The 21,694-nt window shown below is 41.1% G+C and overlaps 1 protein-coding gene across 1 annotated transcript in view; it reads left to right on the top strand.

Annotated features, from left to right (window-relative positions):
• nell2a (neural EGFL like 2a) overlaps positions 1-21,694 on the top strand; it is an 81,086-nt gene that overhangs the window by 19,661 nt on the left and 39,731 nt on the right. Inside the window, exons 10-11 of the mRNA XM_017305152.1 lie at positions 357-485; positions 16,262-16,387. Coding sequence (XP_017160641.1) covers positions 357-485; positions 16,262-16,387 — 255 coding nt within the window. The remainder of the gene's footprint in view (positions 1-356; positions 486-16,261; positions 16,388-21,694) is intronic.

Raw genomic sequence — 21,694 nt, 5'->3', positions numbered from 1 at the left:
ACCAGATAGACCAGGAGTTTTATTGTTGAGTGTCGTCTACATCTGGAAAATATCTCTAAAACACCCTTAAAAAAAATCATACATAAAAAAAACAAAAACATTTGGGAACATTTATTTATTAAGAAAAGACTCCCATATACTGATTACTTTTTCTGGTGAAAACTGACATGTAGAAAATACATACGTTTAACATTTTCTTTAGTTTCTAGAGCAACTACTAGTATTTTTGCCTAAATATGCCAGTAAGAGACTCGACAGTTAATACACCACGAAGCAAAGTAAATGATCCTGAAGCAAAACCTTTCCTCCCGTCTCCTCTGTGTGTTTCGACCTTTGCGGATGCGCGCCTGCTGCAGGTCATGACTTCTGCTCAGAGGGCCACGGCTGCACGGAGCACTCTGACTGTGTGAACCTGGAGGCAGGAGACTGCTGCGTCTGTAAGGACGGCTTCCGCCCACTGCGCGATGATAACGCCTACTGCGAAGGTACGACAGGCCTCTGAATAACAACATCCCGGCTTTAAGCCGAAGTTAGTTTGCCCTACACGAGAGGGCATTCAGGGCTTTCTTTCTTCTTGTTTGTGTTGATGTGCGTGAGTTGCATTCGAAAAGGTCGTATGAATAAAAAAAAGGAAAAAAAAAAAGAGTGCCCTCTGGGAAGAAGGTGGCATTGTGAAACTAATGTTATTTTTACACCCCAAGATTTACAGAGCAGTCCTGGCTCAGGATAACCCTGTGCATCATCCATGACAGCAGACAAATATAACAGCGTGGGTGACATTGAAATAAGAAGGTGGAAAATCGAAGCGAGTTTAGTGAGGAGGACGTGTGTATTGTGGCTTACAAAGTGTTCAAGACACTACAACTTTTCCACAATTTCTGATATTAGAGCCAAAAACTTAGCTGTGTTTTATTTGGAAATACGGTATAGTAGTGCAAGGTGGAAGAAAAACGATTCAAGCGGTTGTACTGGAACGGGTTTGGTGTCTTTATCCTTTTCCACATTCCAGGAAACACATTGTTGCCCGTGCCTTAATATTTATGACACTTACTTTTCAAATTGCAGAGATCGCGTCATTGTCAGCATAAGCAGTAGTGCGTGTTTACTACATTTGTTTGCTGGTTCTATAAAGAAGCAGTTTTGAAGGTGAAGTACTTGAAGAATGCAGAAGACTTTAAGTACTTTAATGGCCAACGATACAGAGCGACGGAGAGCGTGGAAAAGAGGCGAAGAAGCGTGTGGAAGCAGGTTAAGATGGGTGGAGAGATGTGTCAAGTGTGATAAAAGGGCATCAACAAGAATGAAAGGAAAGGTTATGAGACAGTAGTGAGATCATGGCGTTGTACAGTTCAGAGACAGAACCAAGGAGGAGGCGGAGCTGAAGGTCGCAGAGGTCAAGATGTTGACCTTCTCCTGAAGAGGGACGAGGATGGATGAGGGACGAGGATGGATGAGGGACGAGTACATCAGAGGGACAACTCACTGTAGATGTTTTGGAGATCCAGTGAGAGAGGCCAGATTGAGATGACTTGGACATGTTCAGGGAAGAGACGGTAGACGGGTTTCCATTACAAATGCGCGTAGGACTTTTTCGATCTAATATTGACAAAACACAGTTTAAAAATTGTGCTGTTTTCATTAAATAAACAATTAAAATCAAATGGGAAGAAGTCTGCTGACCTGAGTTTTTATCAGTCAGAAGAGACAGCAGGGCCTCAATCAGGCATTTTACAACGACAAGCTCCTTGCGCTTCAGAGCGGCTGCTCATGCGGCTTTTTGGGAAAATTGAAGTTAGCAATTGTACATGGAAACCAGTGCTTACGAATAAGCTCGTTGCTGCTGTACAGAAACTGACTTGATGCGGAGAAGGAAGAAGAAGAGAAAAAAAAAGTTTCCATTGCGGTTTTGTGAAATACACAAATTTTGTTATGGCTGAAAAACAACCTCATCCACACGCAAAATCCTTTTTGGACCATATTTTTTGTAATTCCAATTTGCGCAGCTCTATTTATCAATCAAAACACAGCTACTAATTATATCAGCAGAAGGATGCAGAGGTCGAAGCTGCCAGGCAGGAGGCCAGAGAGGAGATTTATGGATTTATGGATTTATGGATGCGGTGAAATAGGACATGAAGTTAGTTGGTGTGAGAGAATGGAAGGCGTAGGACTAAATGATTCGCTGTGAAGACTCCTGAGATGAAAAGATAAAAGAGAAGAAGAATAAGAAGGTTGGAGTATGTAGTCTTGTATGGTAAAAATGTAACTTTTCTCTGATTGCATTTTAAATTACCCAGCTGAAAATAACAATAACAATAAAAAAACCTCCTCCACCCCTCAATGAACAGGTCACTTGCTGTTGACGTCGGGTTCAAATACTCGTGCATGAAACCGAATTCCTCCTCTGTCGTCTTTGCTGAGTCTTACCCGCCGCATCATTAAAGCTAATAACTTTATCACTCCTGCATTCGAAAACGTAGGAACTGCCATCCTCGTGCGTCTCGAGCATTAATGAGCGAACGAGGCTTCTTCAAAGCAATTCTCCTTCCTCCTCTCCTGACCCTGAGAAGCTGCCCTGTCGATATACAGCCTGCTTGATCTTCTCTTTTCGTGGTGTGGGCTGTTATGGAGCATCTGTTGGCGGGCAAACGTCTCTGCCTATTTTGTTAGCAGCAGTTCAGACACTCCCTGTCGGATCTGCTCCGTCAGCTCTATCAAGATGAGGCTGGTGCATTAATCAAGCCGTAGAGGGATTCTGCTGCTATCGTGCGGATTGCTGAACGTAAGATGCAGTGATTCGGAGGTTTATCACGTTACTTTACTGATAGGACTGTTTTCCCGGGTGGTTGGCTTTAGGGAATCTGCTTTGGCACAAAACGATCTGATGTAAATGTAGGGGAAGAAAACCTGTAGGTTTCAGAGTTTTAATCGGACAGAAAATGAACGCATAATTAAACGTAACAGTGCGTAGCCATGGTCGCACTGAAAACATTGTTTGCTCTGAGTCAAGATAATTAATATTACCATTAGGTAGGTATTCTTTTGAGATAAATGTGGTATGCTAATTTCAAGTGCTAGTCAATGCATCATTCTTTATAAGTCATTCAGCTGTTCAAATGTAGGCAAATATATTTGTTGTACATGTTCATTAGCCGGCCCAGGCTCCAGAAAGCGCATTATTTGGATTCGTCTGCCGTCCTCTTTCACTGTCATAATTAGTTTCAAATGAAGACATATGAGTTCATTTTTAGCAGCATATGTGGACTGCAGCCATGTCTTTTTTTGCATTTGGCGACTTTTATGGTTTTATTAAGTGGATGTTGTCAACATCTATGGGTCTGAAATTGTTTCAAAGCCAACAAACCATGGTGAGCAAAATGATCGATGCCTCATTCAGGTGAGAGAAGAACCCAGAAAGACGTCTAAAACAATGTATATCTCACTTTCGCTCATTTGATTAAATAATTTATTATCACTTTTCTCTTTTCTTTCTATTTCTACCAAAAACTTGAAGACAGAAGTTTTCAGTCTGGTGCATTGGTCTCAACTATCCCTTATTTTGAAGGTCAATTTTGTTTATAGAGATTTCATAAATTCATTTTTATCTGTTTGTGTCATTTTGTGTATTTATTTTGGATATTTAAAATATCTTTCAGTTCCAGTGTAATTTAAGATCTTTGAGAATGAGTTCTTACCTTATTTTGCTATTTCCATCATGTTACCGTATTTTCCGCACAATGGCCTATTTTAAAACGGTTTTCATATATTAGGCGTATAGAATAGACGCTTCAGTTCGGGTTGCCAATTTGTGCCGTACTCTATTATTACACATCCACATTTGTAAAGAAATGGTCCCCGAGTGCTTTATATAGTAGTCTGCCCCAGTCGTTGTTTCACTCACGGTGTTGGTGTTGCGATATTGTGCCCAACTGCATTCTGGGTAACACAGACCAACCGACACGCTGCCGCAGCAGTCTCTGTCTCTCTTCCTCCGCCCCTCCCCCTGGCTTTAAATGTATTATCAAACTTTATTAACAAACCAGCGTTCTGACAACTATCCCAGCATGTACCACGCACTTCTTCTTCTACTGGGGAAAATGAAGTCAGTGGCTGCTTACCATGTTGCTAGACCTGTTGTGGCTCTATATTGGTCCATATATAAGGCGCACGGGATTATAAGGCGCACTGTCGGCTTTTGAGGAAATTGAAGATTTTTAGGTGTGCCTTATAGTGCAGAAAATATGGTATTTTAAAATGGTCTCAAAATAACAATGTCATCATTTATCGCGATAACTTTTGAGACAATTTATCATCCAGCACCAATTTGTTATTGTGACAAGCCTTTGTGTCCCATTATAAAGTGACACAATATTTCTGAAAATAAAGGATCAGACAATCAGACATTGAGCTGCTAATATGTTGGTTTTTAGCTGAACGAGGTCTCAGAGTGAGCTAATCAAAATCCGGATGTAAATCTAAGCAGAAGACCGTTCTGATCTGAGACGGACCTCTAATGCTCTCTGTGGTTAGTTGGTGTCTCAAGCCTTACAAATGGCTCTGTAAGACTGAGAGTTGTTAAGGGAGGGAAGGGCGTTATGTGTTTTCCATGCACATAAATCCATTTCTTAGCACAATCAAGTAACTCCGTAACCTTCAGTTGCTGGAGATATCAAAAGAAGTTGGACTTTGCATCACAGCCAAATCTTTTTAAGAACGTCCTTTCCAACACTCTCCCTTCAGCACATCATCACAACAGTGCTTCACCATGACACTGTTTACAACCGTTTTTAGGATTGTTGTAGTTTGTATAAGGAGCTCAGCAGATGTGCGGTTCCACCAGGTGTTTGCTAATTGTTGCTACCGCTAGTCTTGAGGAGCTCGGCTGGAGACCGCAGCTCCAAGGAGCAGCTTCGGGGAAATAGGCAGGACATTGTATGAGCAGGTTTTAATTTGCCCCAGGATGGTCCAAGGAATCCTGAAACATGCATGAATGTATCAAAGCAACACTCCAGCTACGTTTTTTGTAATGGAATAACATTATAGCAGGATATAAAGCTCCAAAAAGTAGATTGTGGCAGGATCTGGTGCTTTTTTTTAAATTTGTTTATTTATTTCTTTAGATATTTTTGTCTACTTCATGCTGTTTCACCTTTTTTCTACAGGTCTGGTAGTAATCAGACCTCAGTCTGGCTAAAGATTTCAATTAATTTGTCCAAATATTGGTTACTCTTGGCTAATGCATCAAGGGGAAGGTTACTTTTTCACAAAGAACTAACCTGTTTTGGATAGCTCTCTCCCCCCCCCCAAATAGGTGAATTCATCTGTTGTACTTATTCAGGGTAAATTTGTCCAATGTTAAAATGTATACAATTATCTATTAATATGTATAAAATAGAAGAATCTAACTTTTCACAGCACTGTATTTGTCTGAAAGTAACACCTGATTCAGTGTCTTTGTTTGTCCGTGTCGTCTTCATCGTTGCTGAACTTGGTTTGTTTGGAGGTTTCTTTCTGCTAAAGGGAACTCGCTCTTCTTCTTTTGTTACAGATGAAAGCGAGTAGAAAAGTGAAGATTCAGTAATGTTTTCATTTTTTTATACAATCACCTGATTCTGCCTGATTTGAGTTATATTGGAATAAATCGGATTGAATCAAAAGGATTTTCAGCGAACTGGGTTTTGTGCTGTATAAATAAACTTAGCATGAGAGCGTTGTATCAGAAAAGGCTGCCTCATTTGTTACATGTCCAGTAGATCTCTGCAAATCCACTGAAAACCCTCAGAAAATACGCATGTTTTTTTTTCTTTTTCTCTTTCATTGCTGCCTCTCCTCGAACATTTTCCGAGGTTCCTTGTTGTTGAAATAAGGACGGAGGAGCCCGTCTCATTACCTGTGGGAAAGTAAGTACGAGCAGGTAGACCTGTGCCTCCAACATCAACACTTCAGATCCGGACTATTCATCTCAAGAGCAGCCCTGGCTGCCTCTATAAAATTGGATTGCAGTGTTTGTGGTGAGCCTTTGCATCAGAGACTTCATAGAGAATCCTGAAATTGACTCAATTTGCTGATGGAGTTCTTTCAAAAGCAATTGATTTTTTTTTTTGTCTCTCTCTGTAACTCACTTGCTCAATGATTGTGTGTGTGTGTGTGTGTCTCCTAGGAGGAGAATAAAAAGAGTCTTGTCAAAATCATTGAGAATCCTGCAGGTGGAAGAGCAAAACGCTTCTTTTGCTGTAATTGATAAACTGTTTTGTGGCTGCAAGAGATGCACAAAAAGATGAGTAATATGGTCTGTTTCAACGCCGGAGTTGCAGCAACGCCGACGTCTGCGAGATGAGCCGGAAAGGTCCAACTTGGAGGCAATTTTCAGCGATATTACGGGAGCAGTAAGACAAAGAAGGCACCCGGCTGATCGTGTTTTATGTACACACGCAAACGCGCGCGCACTCGCAACGCCGTCAGACGGGAACGCAATCATCACAGAGAGCCGAGACAGATACTAGCTCTTTAAAAACCTTCCTGGGTCAGAGATGTGCTCAAAATAGCTGATGAGATCACTTCTGTGTAAATTTTTCATAGACACAGCAGTAGGGAACACTCAGGGGGATACTGGCCCTGCCTTTGTGTAGCTCTGCGTGCGTGTGTGTGTGTGTGTGTGTGTGTGTGCGTGCAGGTGCACGTTTGTGTTCTCGTACTGCAGAAAAAGAGCCCGGTTTTTTTCCCGCTCCATACCATTTCATTTCCAGGATGCAGTTAGAAGGAAGGCCTGTTCTGCGAGCGTTTGGGGCAGAATTATGCAGGGAAGCGAGCGGCAGAGAAGTGACAGACTGTGTGATTGTTTGTAAATTGAACCATCAGTGTGGTTCAACGTGTTGAGATAATACCATTATTCATCTCCGCATTGTTGAGGACCGCAAGCGGAGACATCTCCCATTGTTGTTTTGGTTTGGAAATGCCCTACTTTACAGTATCCCTGTCAGAAATGCTCATAAGTGCCCGCTTGTTTTTTTTACTGCGCTCATGCAGAAAATATGAAATAAAAAAAAACAATGCTCTGCAAAATGGATAAAGATTAATTATTTTGATGCACAGCAGCATAGTTAGGGTGGACTACTTTTCGAGGCAAACAGCCGTGATATTGAATGTAAGCAGTGTAATGTGCCACACATTGAAATTGAAGTCACAGAAACGGATGCATGCATAGTAAAGTGTCTGATTTTGTAATGCACAAAAAAAAGGCTGGCTTATTTGAGGGGGAAAAGTCAGAAATGTAAGTAAGCTGGTTGGAAAACTGTGCTCAACCTGACTGTGATGAAGAACTTTTTAGTACAATTTCACTTTTCTTAAGTTTGCATCTGTCTTCCACTATAGTGAGTTTGGTTAACTTGATTACAGTAGAGAAAGGTGACCTACCAGTAATCTTCTACTTTTTCTTATATCTATGTGCTCTGTCTGTGTCGCCTCAAACATAAAAATACTTTTTTTTTAAAATTATATGAGCGTAAATAAGGGCATAGAGAGTGCAAATAATTAGGCATTCCAATGGATGGGGAAAGGTCATGAATACATCCCCCCCCCCACCAAACCCAGATATCTAGTTCAATAGCAATAACAACTGCGAGGCAGGAAGTTTGTTATCACCTGAAAGCCATGACTGCTTTGTGCACAGAGTGCGGGTGTGTGTGTGCGTGTGCGTGCGTGCGTGCGTGCGTGCGTGCGTGCGTGCGTGCGTGTGCACAGACAAGTCCGATTGCTGCTGTTTTCTTTTAAATGTCACAAGGTGGCAGCAGGTTAATTGGCAGCGTCTGAAGCGCTCAGCTCCCCCTGAAAACCTCAATCACTGCCAGGATGAGTCTGGAACCGCTGGGCTTCCCACCTGCCGGAGGCCTGACTGGTTGTGTTTTTACCTCTGTGACCCGACTGAAATGTCACCCAACAAAAACACTTCTTTCCTTCCTTTGTTTGCACGGTGTCGTAAAATAACCAGCGTCCCACAAATATCACAAGACTGGCTTCTGTTTGTACACTGGATCTTTTTTTTTTTTTGCGTTAGGCTCTGGCTAAGTTTTATTTAGTTTAAATATAAACACCTGCAACACATGTGTAGACCTCTACTCTATTCTTTATTTGAGAACGTGGGGTTAGCTTTGGAGATAAACTTTGACCACAGCAGGACCAAAAGCTTCAGATGCACCCCTCTGTTTCTCTCCAAGTGATACTGATTGCTGGTTTTGTTTGAGATCTGACCTGTCAGTCGAGAGAGGAAAAGATGAGAGAGAAACGAGGCAGGCCCAAAGTTTCATAGCCGCTAGCATAATCCGTCAACTTTGGTTTCAGAGGTCTTGCAAGTGGAAAGTGAAAGATGCCTAACTTTGTGTTGCGCCGCTCTTTTTGAACCTGTTTTGATTTCCAGACCTATGACATACACCAAGTGCAGAAGCTTTAGGTCTGAAAATCACAATTGTAAGAATACATATAAAGCAAACATTAAGTCACAGTCCACTGAGGTTGATCAGCCCTGATACTCAGTCTGAGCCTTGTTCTGTCTGTGTCGCCTCAAACGTAACGTAGCTTTCCAACAGGTGAGGACAGAGGAGCCGTCACAGAGAAATCATCAGCCAATCGGAACTGGAATTTGTTCTAACTGTGGAGCTAAAATGGCTAGCAGGGAAATTTTACTTTACTAAACCTGGACTGCCGATTCACAGTATTCATATGGTGGTTTTATTTAAACAAAACGGCTAAGAGAAACAGAATAGAAGTTCACAAAATCTGCTTTGAAAATTGAGGCATTTATTTTGAGAAAGATACTTCATAAAAGCCAGCTGGCCTCCTGAGGTGGGCAGAAGGATATATATGTGTGTATATATATATATATATAAAATTAATTTTAGCCATATGTTGTGGCTACCTAATGGTATTTAAAGCTTATTAGGAAAATACATTGAGAAATGCATTGTCTTAGTCTATTAAAAAGGACATTTGACGTTTTCTGAATGCTTAGCCTGTATGTTTATCACAGCAGGCGACGACAAACATCTCATTAAAAGCACAAACAAGTACAGAAGCCCGTAACTAAAACACAATAAAACACAGCGACGGACGAGAGAAAGCAAACACGTCGTTACACATGCAGCCCTTCTCAGCGAGATGCCGTCATCAGCCTTCCTAAGAGCTCTGATTGTTGTTTGTGCTCGTCCTCTCCGATTGTTCAGGCCTCCAGCCAGCGGGCCGCGTCTGACAATGACAAGTGATGGATGATGATGCTCCATCGATTGAAACATTTCCCAGATTAATGAGAGGCCTGATGGAAAGCAAAAGCCCGTCCGCGCCTGCTGCTCGTAAACAAGACAGTCGGGATCTTTTGGATTTTCCCCCTCCCCTCCCCTCCCCCGCCCMCCCGGCCGCCCTGTTTTACTTGGGTCTAAATTGAAGCATGCTAAGTGCAGGTTTAATGCGATGTTATATATTGGCACACGCTTTATAAAAAGCAGTGGATGTTAGCGATGAAATATTCAGGAGTGTTTTTAAATTGATTGGCATGTGGACATGTCTTTAAACACTCTGACGAGTACGATAGCAGCTCTTTGTTGTGTTTGTTTCACCAACAAACGCAACCCCGTTCCCACGTCAACGTTCCCGCATTTAATGCTCATTGTTCTGTATCAGGTGGTGGCCGTTTAGCTGTTCTCAAAAATCCCAGTGTTTTTTACTCTGCTGTGTGGAAAACGGTGCACTCTGCTCTTGTTTCTGTTTAATGGGATTCCCTTTGTCACAATTGGCTGCTGCTCAGTTCCAACAAACACGATGTTAAGCATCTGTGCACAGCTGCCAAGTTGAAAACATGTCTATTTAAATCTGTAGTGCTGAAATTGTCTGACGTTTAAATGTGGAAAAGGAATAGAATATTTAAAAAAACATATTTGTATTTCCAGACTTTATTCCTTATCCAATTTTCTAAGTGTCCCCCCCATTCTTCCCAGAATGCTGTTGGCTCGTGTTTTGGCGATTGTTCAGAAAAAGACTCCATGAGCTACTTTATTTCTTTTACACAGACACCTGTTTGAGTGTTTTTTCTTGAAGGGAAAAAAAATAACAGCATCCAAACACTGTGACTTATAAGATTAAAACAGCTCCACCCTTGGGTCATTTAATTTTCTGTCCAGCGCTTTAGTGTTTTTTTAAACTCGGCTTAAAAAAACATCCTGCAGTAAAACTTGCAATATTGCACTCTGCAAGCCTTTGTGAATTTAAACATACAGAAGGTCAGTCTGACAACTCCACTTTATACTCTCATAGCTTGAATTAAAAAAATAAAGTAACATTTTATAAGCAGTGATTTAGGGGATATACTGCAAGCACTGAAATCTGTAGCTCTGCTTGACTTTGCGCTGTGATTGAAATAAGAAGGACAAAAAAGCCGCCTTGTCTCCCTCTCTCCCTCTCTCTCTCTCTTTAAAGCCAATACAATTTTTTAGTATATCTGCATGTCCCAAAATGGCAGCTACAGTTCTATGTGCGAGCTAATTACACCCCAACTAAACAAAAAGAAGCAAAGTCTGGCGATCCTCTGGCACCTTTCAGACACCCAAAGGGAAAGAATACCAACAGTGGAGATAAATTGTTTGGCCAGCTTTTTGTCTCTCTGCTCTTTTCTCTGACTCCTAAATCTGTGGACATGAGGGAAAATTATTGGAATATTTGGGCAAGCCCTGTCCCTCCAGCATTTAGGGGAAAACAATCTGCTTGAGTAAGTGAGCGGGTAAAGGATGGGATTTACCAGAAGAAAAAAAAACAGATAAGGAAGGAAAGGGAGAGGGAGGGAGGCTGGTGGTAGCGGAAATGGCACAGATTTCGGTGTCATTGTGGGACGTCCAAAGGCAACGGAAGTGTTATCTCCTTACTCCCAGACCTCGGTGTTACTGCAGGCATGGAGAGCGAGGACGGATGCTACAGAACGCGCATGGGATGCATGCAAAGAGGGATAAGCTACCAGCTCCTATTTATACAGTTGCAGGATCGCTTGAATGAGCAGTAGTGGGGATAATAAAATGTCAACACAGGAACTGTTAGGATGATAGCAGCCGAGCATTAAATGCATGTGCGCCGAGCTGCCGCCGCTCCGGGCACTTAGATCAGTCAACGAGATCTTTATCGGTTTTCAGTTTCGCCTTAAATTTCCATGTGTTTTTATTTTGTCAGTAAAGTCAAGAAAGAACTTTTTATGACGTTGATAACTGATGTATTTGGTTGTTTTTTTTTTTTGTTTGCAAGCCATTAATGGATGTAAATGTTATTTAACTACTTGAAAATCCTCCTGCAGGCGTAGCGAGGTATGAGGATGTACAGGATGTACAATAGCTCAGAATAGCTTGAGTTTTTTCAATAGTCTGGCTCTGTACATGTTAAAAACTTTGGACATTTAAGCATTTAAGTTACTCTTAAAATGAGAGTAAAACCAGTTTTCATCATAAGTCGTGTCTTTCTGTCTCAGCCAGATTGTTATGGTGAAATACTGAATACTAATTTGTGGGCCAGAAAACCAACACTGCATATCAAATTTAATACCTAATCTTATCTTATAGTAGCATGCTTTGGAAGTTTTTTAGTTTTTTTTCAGCAGAGAAAGAGAAGCTGATGATGGTTGACAGACGAATGGAAGAAACTCTGTAAAGACTATAAAATCTTGAGAGAGGTTCAACTTTTTCCCTCCCTTTCACAATTTACTTGCAGTTGCATTTCTGTTTTCTGTAAAGAGATTATGTCTTTCATTGTCTTTTGTATGTATTTTTTTTCTACCTGGCTGCAAAGCAAATTTCCCTACAGGGAGAATAACAAAGTGACACCAATACTGAATAATTCAAAATTTGTGGTTGTAAACGTGACAAATCTGAAAACGTTCAAGGGGAATAAGTAATTTCGCAAGGCGCTGTATAATGCAAAGCGATTCCTCCTACTCGGATATGTCCGCGATTGATTCGCTTGTTATTCAGGAAGGTACTGAGGTGAAAAAAACAGAACACAGCCATTATCCCGCCATCCATCGTCGTATGGCAACAGGGTGACCCGCGAGCGCTCCGTTTAGGGGTAAAAGCTGCCGCTCACTCGGCCAACCCTCTTTGCTTGGCACGTCATGTGTGTCTGTGTGACAGGCCAATCAAGAAAATGGAGTGCGTTAATAGAGATGGAGATGGTTGCTCTCCCCGATGCGCTGGTGGAGCGCCCCCTCATCATCTCACCTCCTAATAAACTGTTTTAATAGACGCAAGTCCTGTCAGCAGGGGCTGGATGGATGGGTGGGCTTAATGGCCTCTAGATCAATGTCGAACAATGTATGACTAAACAGTTCCTTACGGTCTTTCTTTACGGATACCCGTGTGAAGAGCCTGCCCTATTTTCTATTCACACTAACAATCTGAAGCTGTTTTTTTCTCCATTTTTGCAATAAATCTTCTTAATAATCCACTCACTTACGCAGTCAGTTTGTTTGTAGTGAATGCGAAGCCTCTTAACGTCCCATCCCCACAGCGAAACAATGTGCTAGCAGCGTTCTGCTATGCTATGCAAATCCTGAGACACTGCTTGGCCAAAGCATGCCATTGGGAAGCTTTTTGACCAAGCAGTTCTCCTTAAAGTCCCATCGAAACCTCAAATCAACTGGATGTGGAGATAAACTGTATAAAGTTTGACCCCATGTTCGGGTATGAAACTGTCCCTCTCAGACATGTCAGGAGCGACAGCTGTGACCATTAATCGACAGCATTTGCACATGTGTGGTTCATTCGGAGTGTGGACATGGAGTGGAATGGGTTTCCTCTGCTCTGACTGCAGGTGGTTTTCTACAGGTAGTGGGAGGGGCTTGCTGAGGAGGGCTTGTCGCAGAGCGATCGGCGCTTCACGTATCGTCACTAAAGTCCTCGGTAAAACAGAAAAAATTCACTGGATTTGTCTCGTATTGCTTTTTAAAAAAGGTTTTGCAAATGGTCTGAAAGCTTCTTAAATATATTGAAAAGGTTGCTAAGTAGGCAACAGTGCTTTCCTTTGTCCTGACCACTGCCCTGCACTCGACCCCTCTGTCTCTCTTGGCTCCGCCCACTTCGGTGTAGTTTTTCAATGACTGTCTGTGAGTTGTGCTTTAGGATCTCTGCTGAAGGATTTCTCAGCCTAAAGTTATTATCCCATTTGCCGTCCCAAACATTTGTAGACTGTTTTTAGATACGTTTTTCAGTCCACACAGTGAAACATGGCAGTGGTGGAATCATTCTGAGGGGACAAACATTGACAAAGGAGTTCAATATCTCAACTGAAGGATGCCTGTAGGGAAAGCCAGAACTCTGATTTGGTTTTTCATACTTTTTTCTCAGTTATTTACACTCAGGCACATACTTTTCAACCTCTCCACACTGACTCTGTCCATCACACAACCTCAGTCTTTCTTTCTCTCCCCTCCCATCTCCACTAACCCCCCAAGCTTCCCCCTCCCACCGCTCCGTGTTTTTGCTTCATGACGAGACATTCGCTCACCTGCGTGGCCGTCTCCTTCAGATTTACTTTTTAATCTCTCTACGTCCCTACTTTATTTTATTTTATTTCTCTTTCAAAGCCGGTGTGACAGTTTTAATTAACCCCCCTCGTTCATGGAGCGAAGGACACATGTACTTCAATAGTTTGCCGGCAATTGTCCGCCTGCGTCACTTATCAATGAGGCCGCTGAATAGCTGGAGGCAGCGCGTATTGATGGTGCCGTGAAAGAGGACATGAATGCCGCCGTCGTTGGCAGGTGTCGGGCTCTCAGCGCGCGGGGCGGTGGGTGGTTCTCTACCCAAGGACATGGAAGCAGAGTGAATGCCAATGCAAATCAATTGAAATTCAGTTTCAAGAGCCCTTCACGAAAAGCATCTGGCACCGTACGTACTCAGGGGTGAACGTCCTCTTGTGCTCTCAGAGACACTGAATACAGTGAATGAATAATAAATTGCTAACGTCAAGGATCGCGACGCTCGTCTCACAGGAAAAAGTCCCTACGTTTAACCCGTTCTACGAATTGGGGCGAGGCCTCAGAGCGTATTAATGTGGGCCGGGTTTAGTCAGCCTGACCTGTATTTACATGGGATTGCATTTGATTGCATCACATTATCAAGATTATTTTATTTGCCCTGGCAGCGTCATGAGTTTTTTTTTCTTTCTGCCTGTGTGAAGGTTTGGCTCGCGGTTTAGGAACCGAGAATAGCTGTTGCTAAGGGAACATGAATTCCAAATATAAAGTCCTGATTGGGAAGAAATAAATAAAGGAAATCTAATAAAAGATATTCTTCAATCTGCTCTAATCAAGTTTTAATAACCACGCTGCAGAGAAGGGTTTACATAAGTCCGTTATATAAACAACGCCGAGGTAGAGATGCTGTGGTTACATGTGAGATCATTTCTGTTTTGTAGAGCAAAGACAAAGCAACATACCAATGAATTCCTTGTTCTGGATGCTTGGATTGGCATTGAATAAGAGTTTAAAAGGGAGAAGAGATTAATTCAAGGTTGCGCAATTTTTGAGACGCGCGCAGTTATGGGTAACAGGAGGATCCTGACGAGAGGTTACTTGAAAGGAATCTGTGTAGATCAGCAGGAATTTGTTGTTTTTTTTAAGTTTGAAAGCAGAAAAGAAGCTAAAAGTTGGAGCAAAACAGGTGTGCGGGACGGGTTAGAGTCTTTTTGGTAAATAAAAGAATGGGAGTGCATGTGTCTTTTAAAACTGTTTTTGCTAAAACAGTTTTTTGTGTTTTCTACACATTCCCAGACAAATTCCCATTAATCAACATTTCAACCCCTGAGTTTCCTGCTAACCTGCTCATAAGAATGCAGGTCTTAGTTGATTCATGGCGTAAAAGTACCAGGAGTGATCTGTGTAACTAGATCAGAGCTCTTTAAACCTGGTCCTTAACACTCTCCCTTTATTTTCAATTGACAGCTTTTGACATTTATAGACCTACTGGATTCAGCAATTCCAAAATGCACTACAATTACACTTTTTAAAAAAATTATTTTTAACTGCAACAGTATAATATAGAAGTTCAGCCGAAAGCATTTTTGAAGAAAATTACTCTTTTTCAACTTTTACAGAATTTATCTGGACAAAGTATATAATTTGCTCTGTTACAGATTCTATTTCTGATGAATAACTTCAAGCAAAGAGAACTTGAGTAAATACAAATTATATTTTTCATTATGTTCATTATTCAACAATAAGAAAAAGAGAATGGATAAAAATGGTGTCCATGGTCCATTGTGTTTTGTCATCCAAAGAAAGACACAAAAGTCTATATGTCAGAAAAAAAGAAACAAACATCTTGATGATCTGCACTGCTGTTGGGCAAATATTCAGAGGACTGATGAAATAAATATTGAGCTTCATAAGATGGTATGTGCCTATTGAATTAAAGCAATTCTGTTCCAACACCTTTATTTCTCTTACTGATGATTTTCTGCTAGCAGTTAATGAAAACATGGCATTTGAGATGAGAACATGACACTGGATCAATAAAAAGAAACAGAAATCTGGCCTTAAATGAAAGTAGATTTATTATCTGCTAAAATGTCGATCTGTTCAAAAGAGACTTTCAATCTGACAAAAGAGACTCTTTGGGACGTATATTCTAATTTGTTGAAAATGTCTGTGGGTAAGGTGCCGCTCACCGTCACAGGATATTCAAGGGTTTGTCTGAACCAAAGTTTAGTTTTGCAGCTTCCTGGTGTCTGTTTTCAGCAGAAAAGTCAAATAAAAGCTGGATGATGCCAGGAGAGGAGCTGCTGTTGGATGTCGAGGGCTTCTCTCACAGCACATTGAAGATGGAGTGGTGTAACTTTAAGTGCTCGGCGCCCACCTCATGGCCCATCTACATGTCCACCTCTGTCTTCCTCTCATGGAGACAAATGGTCTTCTGTAATTGGTTCAGCAGGAGGCTTTAGGACCCCCAGGTGGCCGGAAGCGTCTCCTTCTAGCAATGCTCAAAATAGATCATATGTAACAGATGTCGTGACAGTAAGGCTGCTTTAAATATGCATCCTTGATGCATTGCTCACAACTGTGGCCTTTATAGCAAAGCCACATGGAAAGTCACAGTTTGTTCAGTTTAATTATTGTAGCATTGATTTTTTTTTTAAATCAGACTCAGGTTATAGCACAGTTTACATCTCTACTTAACATATCTCCCCCCCCCTTTCTCTCTCTCTCTCTCTCTCTTTCTCTCTCTCTCTCTTAATTCTGTAGATATTGATGAGTGTGCTGAAGGGAAACATTACTGCAGAGAGAACACCATGTGCGTTAACACCCCTGGTTCCTTCATGTGCATCTGCCACACGGGCTACATCAGGATCGATGACTACTCCTGCACAGGTGAGCGCCTCCTCTGGCCTTCTGGCAAACTGCGTTCAGGATGAGTTGGTTATATTTGTGGGAACAGATGCACCAACCAATCGTCCAGATATATAGCATAGGGGAATTTCAGGTGCAACAGCAGCATCCGGTATAAAGTTTCATACAAAAAAAAAAGTTCTTAAAGTGTTAAAAACAACACGTAAAAATAAGGTTAACAATAACATTGATGGTAGTGAAATGATAATATACTGTACAGGACTATAAATGAATATACTATGCATTTATTACAAAATAAAATATCAACATCCATGGAATGTGCAGCTGAGTCAGATCACTTACTCACATATAAACCCAAATGTATTTATTTTTATTCATTAAAATATTCAGAAATAAGGACTCAACAGTTTTCAACAAAAATGAGAGGACGGTTTGATACATTTTTTATAGCATGAATATGACTCCCTACCATTTTCTTTATTTTTATTCATTTAAATTTACTAACTCTGCAGCTTTTTGTCCTGAACTTGTGCTTATAAGTATGAGGAAAAACAAATTGGTCAAAATCGGCAGCAGTAGATCAGAACTCAAAGAAAAGCAAAGATCAGTATTTACCATTAAATACCTGCTTGGTGTATTTCTGTATTCGAGTTAAAGCCATCAGATTATACACTTAAAAATAACTTCCTTATCAGTATAGAAGTGAAGATCTTTCTTCACACAGCATGGATCACTTTTGTATTGATGTCCATTTTCAAAGCGCTTGTAAGAGATCAAGCAGAGACTGACATAGAAATCGTTTTACGACAAGCTGACATCTACCGTATGATGCAACTCGGGCCAAAACAATGCTGCCTTCTTTTAACGGTGAACTTTTTTTTTTTCTTTAGCATTGTTCTCATATGTCCAACTTCAAGGTTTTTTTTATAGACTTGTTTATAGTTGATGAGAATACTGATTCTGTTGCCTTGAGCAAAAATCCTCAGCCAAGTCCAGGCCACTTTGAACATGACGGACACTCCATCATGTTCAAAGCACAAACCCACGTTAAGCCTGGGTTTGTGCATTTTTGTGTACGACACAGAAAGAGAAAGCCGGTGAGAACCTCAACAGTGGGACGACGAGTGGAGACGGCAAAACCAGTTTGTTTTTGATCAAACATGAAACCAGAGTCTAGTTCGACAACTTTATCGATAATTCACACCTATTTATGTTTTTGGGTTAAGTTGTAGATGAGCCAAGCTGTTGAAATGTCTTGTTGGATGTTTCCCTCGGTTATTCATGAGACAAACATCTAAATATTTTTCATGCATGTCATGCACTCTTAACAACGTTGGAGCCTTTGGAAGAGAAATGGCATCATTGACCGCCCACCATACTTAAGAAAAGGCATGGAGAGCTTTTCTGCAGGTGTTTATTATTGTCACTTCAAATCCAGCTCAGGTCTTTTCTGCCAAAAAGCTAAACCTTATCTTCATCTGACCAAAGCACAGTAGCAAAGGTCTGAACTGAGTTTGGCAAAGCCCCCACACCTTTATCTTTGTCGGGTAGACAACTGACTGTTTGGCATCGCTCCTAAACAACCACTTGCATGCAGATAGCATCTTTTGGTTGTTATGGAGACTTGGCGACCTCAAGATGAAATTCATTGCTGCAGCTCTTCTAACAGTGATTGCAAATTTTTTTTTTTTAACCATCGTCTTCACTCTGTGGGATAGCAGCCTAGTGATCTGTGGCTAAAAGAAATGTGCCTCTGTGTAATATATTTTTATCCAAGAGGAAACTGTAAGTGGTGGATTATGTATTAGAAGTTCCTAGAAACTCTATAAGGGACATTAAAAAGTAAAGTATGAAGTGAGGGAACTGTACATTTATTTAACAATATTATTAGGAGTACAAATGACGATGTCAAAGATTATATTGAAAAAAATTATTTTTTAACCATTAATATTGAAGTTCAATTATCTCTCTAGAGTTAAACTCTTCCCAAGGCAGAGTAAAATCTAAAATTAGTTTTATTCAACCAAAACGTTTGTTTCTGATAGTAAATGAGACAGACACACCACTCAGTGAAGCAACGTAAAAGCAGGATCAATTTTGAAAGAAATAAATGGTCAGTTTTTGCTTAAATAGTATTTAAAATGTAATGCTGAAAACAACCCATGTCCTTCTTATTCATCAATTACTGTTGGCATGTCAACAATCAAACGCTTTTGAGAAATGTCAGCCAACTTTTTTTTCAACATTTTCCACTTTTTACTGAAGTTTTCTTTGCTGTTGAAAGGCCTCCTTACCATTACCCCAATCTTTAGATCTGTCTACACAATATTTATCAGATTCAGAATAGAATTAACTGCAATGCATTCGGTGCTTTTTATGTACCATTTTTACTGTATTTATTTTTGCAGAAAAACACCAACATGTGTTTCTTGGAATCCACCTGCAGTTGTCACGATCACAGTAAATTTGGGATCACATTAGTACCATTACGGTGAATTATCATTGCTTCCACAGAGTACCGGAGAACGTAGCCAGGTGGAGACCTGGCTACGCTGGATGCTGCAGCTTTCCATCAACAAGCTTTCGCATAACTGTTGTATTTGTAGGTAGTCTAAAAAAATGTCTCCGTTCAACGTTAGCAGATGATTGAAGCTCTGCTCAGAGTTCCCTTTTCAACTGGGCTCTTTCTGGACTGATGTGACTAGAATAGGGTTATTATGCATTACCTCAGTATTCTGCCTGGCAAAGCTGTGTAAACTGATCTGAATATTTGCAGAGATTTATTGCGAATCACTTGGAAGCTGCTGGCAACATGTAAAATCAGCTGTGTGCAAGTGAAGAAAGTCACAGAATGTCAGAATTAGAAAGCAGTTGGGGTTTTTTTTGCGTTCTCCCAAATTCAAGCTAGAAAAACTACTTTATTTATCCCCAAAAAAAATAAATGTTGTAGAAACTCATGTGAACATAATTATCTTCAAAGTGTCGTTGTGGACGGTGATGCTGGAGCATCTCTGGTAGCAGTCAGTTTTACGACAAACTTAAAGAGGCCTCTGACTGAAGCCTGAACTACGACCCCAAATATCAGGACTCGGGGTCGTAGTTCACTTTTGAGATGCTGATCGACTGCTCCCATTTGTGAAAACGGTACCTTGTTGCCACGGTTATGCATCGTAACCCATCTATCCCAAAGTGAAAAATGTAAGGGTAAAAAATCCTTCCAGCTGCACAACATCCAAAAGCAGAGGGGGATAATTGCCCACAAAACCGCAATTTCTCAACCGACACAATTCTGAACAAAAGTGTACGAAAAGGACAAATCAGAACTAACAAGAAAAGTAAAGTTAAATCTGTTAAAAAAAGGTCTGAGTCAGCGTTCTTTGCATGATGTAATCTCTCCGTCCTTCAACAAGAACGTCACAATGTCACCCTCCCCACCACAGCGCCCCCGGCCCGGGGATGTGCAGCTCCACTTGCTCCTGTGCAGCTGTTTGCAGCTTGTGAAACACGACGCTAAGTAGCTCCCTGTGTGAATCATCTCCGAGGAGGGCGGCGGCATGCTGCGTTTCCTCCGTGCCTGTAATTAAGGAAGCAATTTACACCGATGCAGTCTAACTCGGCGGCGGCATAGCAAGGGAACCTGCCGCCGCCTGTGCTCGGTGCTGGATGATTTAGGCCCGCAGAACTTCCCGCAGTGCATTTGGAGTTGGAATTACAGCTGCTAAACTAGACAAAAACGACAAACAGCAGTACAAAAATAGCGGAAATCAGAAAATAAAGAAGTTAGAAATGCAAACAGAACTTTTACTCAAATAATGCATTCTTTGGCTGCCTTTTGTTCTTGGGAGTTATTTAATTAGCGAGTCGTCTTCAGGCGGGCGCCGTGCCTTATGCCATTTCACTCACCTTGTTTTCTCAACTCTTTTTTTTTTTTTTTTTTTTTTTTTTTTTTTGGGGCTCTGGGCAAGGTCTATTATTCTACTCATTCGTCTTTCTTTCACTGTGTGCTTCCTCTCGAAATCCACAATGAAGATTAATTCTCCCAGAACACAGGGGATTAAACTGTGCCACTACATTTTATATATTTCCCCATTAACAACGCTTTTACGGCGCCGCAGTGAAACACACAGCGACGTGTCTCTTTATAAAAGTCATTTTTTGTGATTAAAGTGAGGTTTTTGTGAAAACTTGATGTAATTACTTTTCTCATTCCTGCCTTGGTGAAATTGTTGTTGTGATGTTCCAGCTGGTTTATTGAACTGAGCTCTCCCACCAACACAGCACTGCACCTCTCTTCTGAGACATCATTAGAGTGATGCATTATGGGGGGAAATTAAAATGAAAATAAAAAAAAAACACAAGGGCTTGCGAAAGTATTCATACCCTTTGAACTATTGATCCGTTTCGTTACTTTTCGCCGAGCAAACAAGAAATTATATGGCTTTCTGAAAGGAATTTAAAATATACAGAGTAGCAATTCCTGACATGTTGATATGCGTCTAAAAACATCAGAGTTTTTACTGCATGAAAGGGGCAATGCGGCGTTTTTAAGGCAGCAAACACTACTGCTTTTCCTGACACATGCCTTTATGCAGAGCGTTGCGTCACTACCATAATCCTGCTGGTAGTAATTGACACCAGAAATAGAAGCGTGCCGTAGCAATGAAACACCTGCTTGTGTTACAAGAGCCCAGTGGGAACAGTGATTCCTCTAATTTGCCCGCAGATAAAATATTACAACAGGAGGGAAACATTAAGCTCCAGAAGCTATCGACACTGTACATTCGCATGATTTACAAAGGCCTTTTATCATCTGCAATGACTTTCACCAATTAACAAACAGCCGACTCTGCAGAAACGGCGCTTCCAGTATTGACTGCTGTTTCTCCATGTGTGTTAATAATGTGGGCTGGTCGCCCAAAATAAGGAGGATTAAGTCGACCCCAGCTCTTTTCATGGGTGAATGTTTACGCGTAGAATAGTTGTAAAGGATTGATCTGCACATTTAAGGCATGGAGCCCTGGTTTTTATTTCTGCTCAACCAGTGGGGGACGTTCGAAAACCCAGATAGAAGTCTATATTTTGCATCCAGATAACTTGTAAGGAGATGTGGACCTGGTGCACTTATTTAAGTGATCTAGCTAGATAGATATATATAGCAAGCTAGACACCTAGATACAGCTAGCTCGCTTTGTATGTAGATACAAAGCGAGCTAGCTTTGTATCTTTGTATGTAGATAGCTATTTCCATTGATAGATGTATAGCTAGCTAGCTTTGTATCTAGCTAGATACATAGTTTGCTAGCTTTGTATCTTGATAGCTATATATAT

This window comes from Poecilia reticulata, linkage group LG6 (genome assembly GCF_000633615.1).
Source record: "Poecilia reticulata strain Guanapo linkage group LG6, Guppy_female_1.0+MT, whole genome shotgun sequence".
Classification (NCBI taxonomy): Eukaryota; Metazoa; Chordata; class Actinopteri; order Cyprinodontiformes; family Poeciliidae; genus Poecilia; species Poecilia reticulata.
Note: the sequence above shows the minus strand (reverse complement) of the source record. Positions and strands in the feature narration are given on the sequence as shown.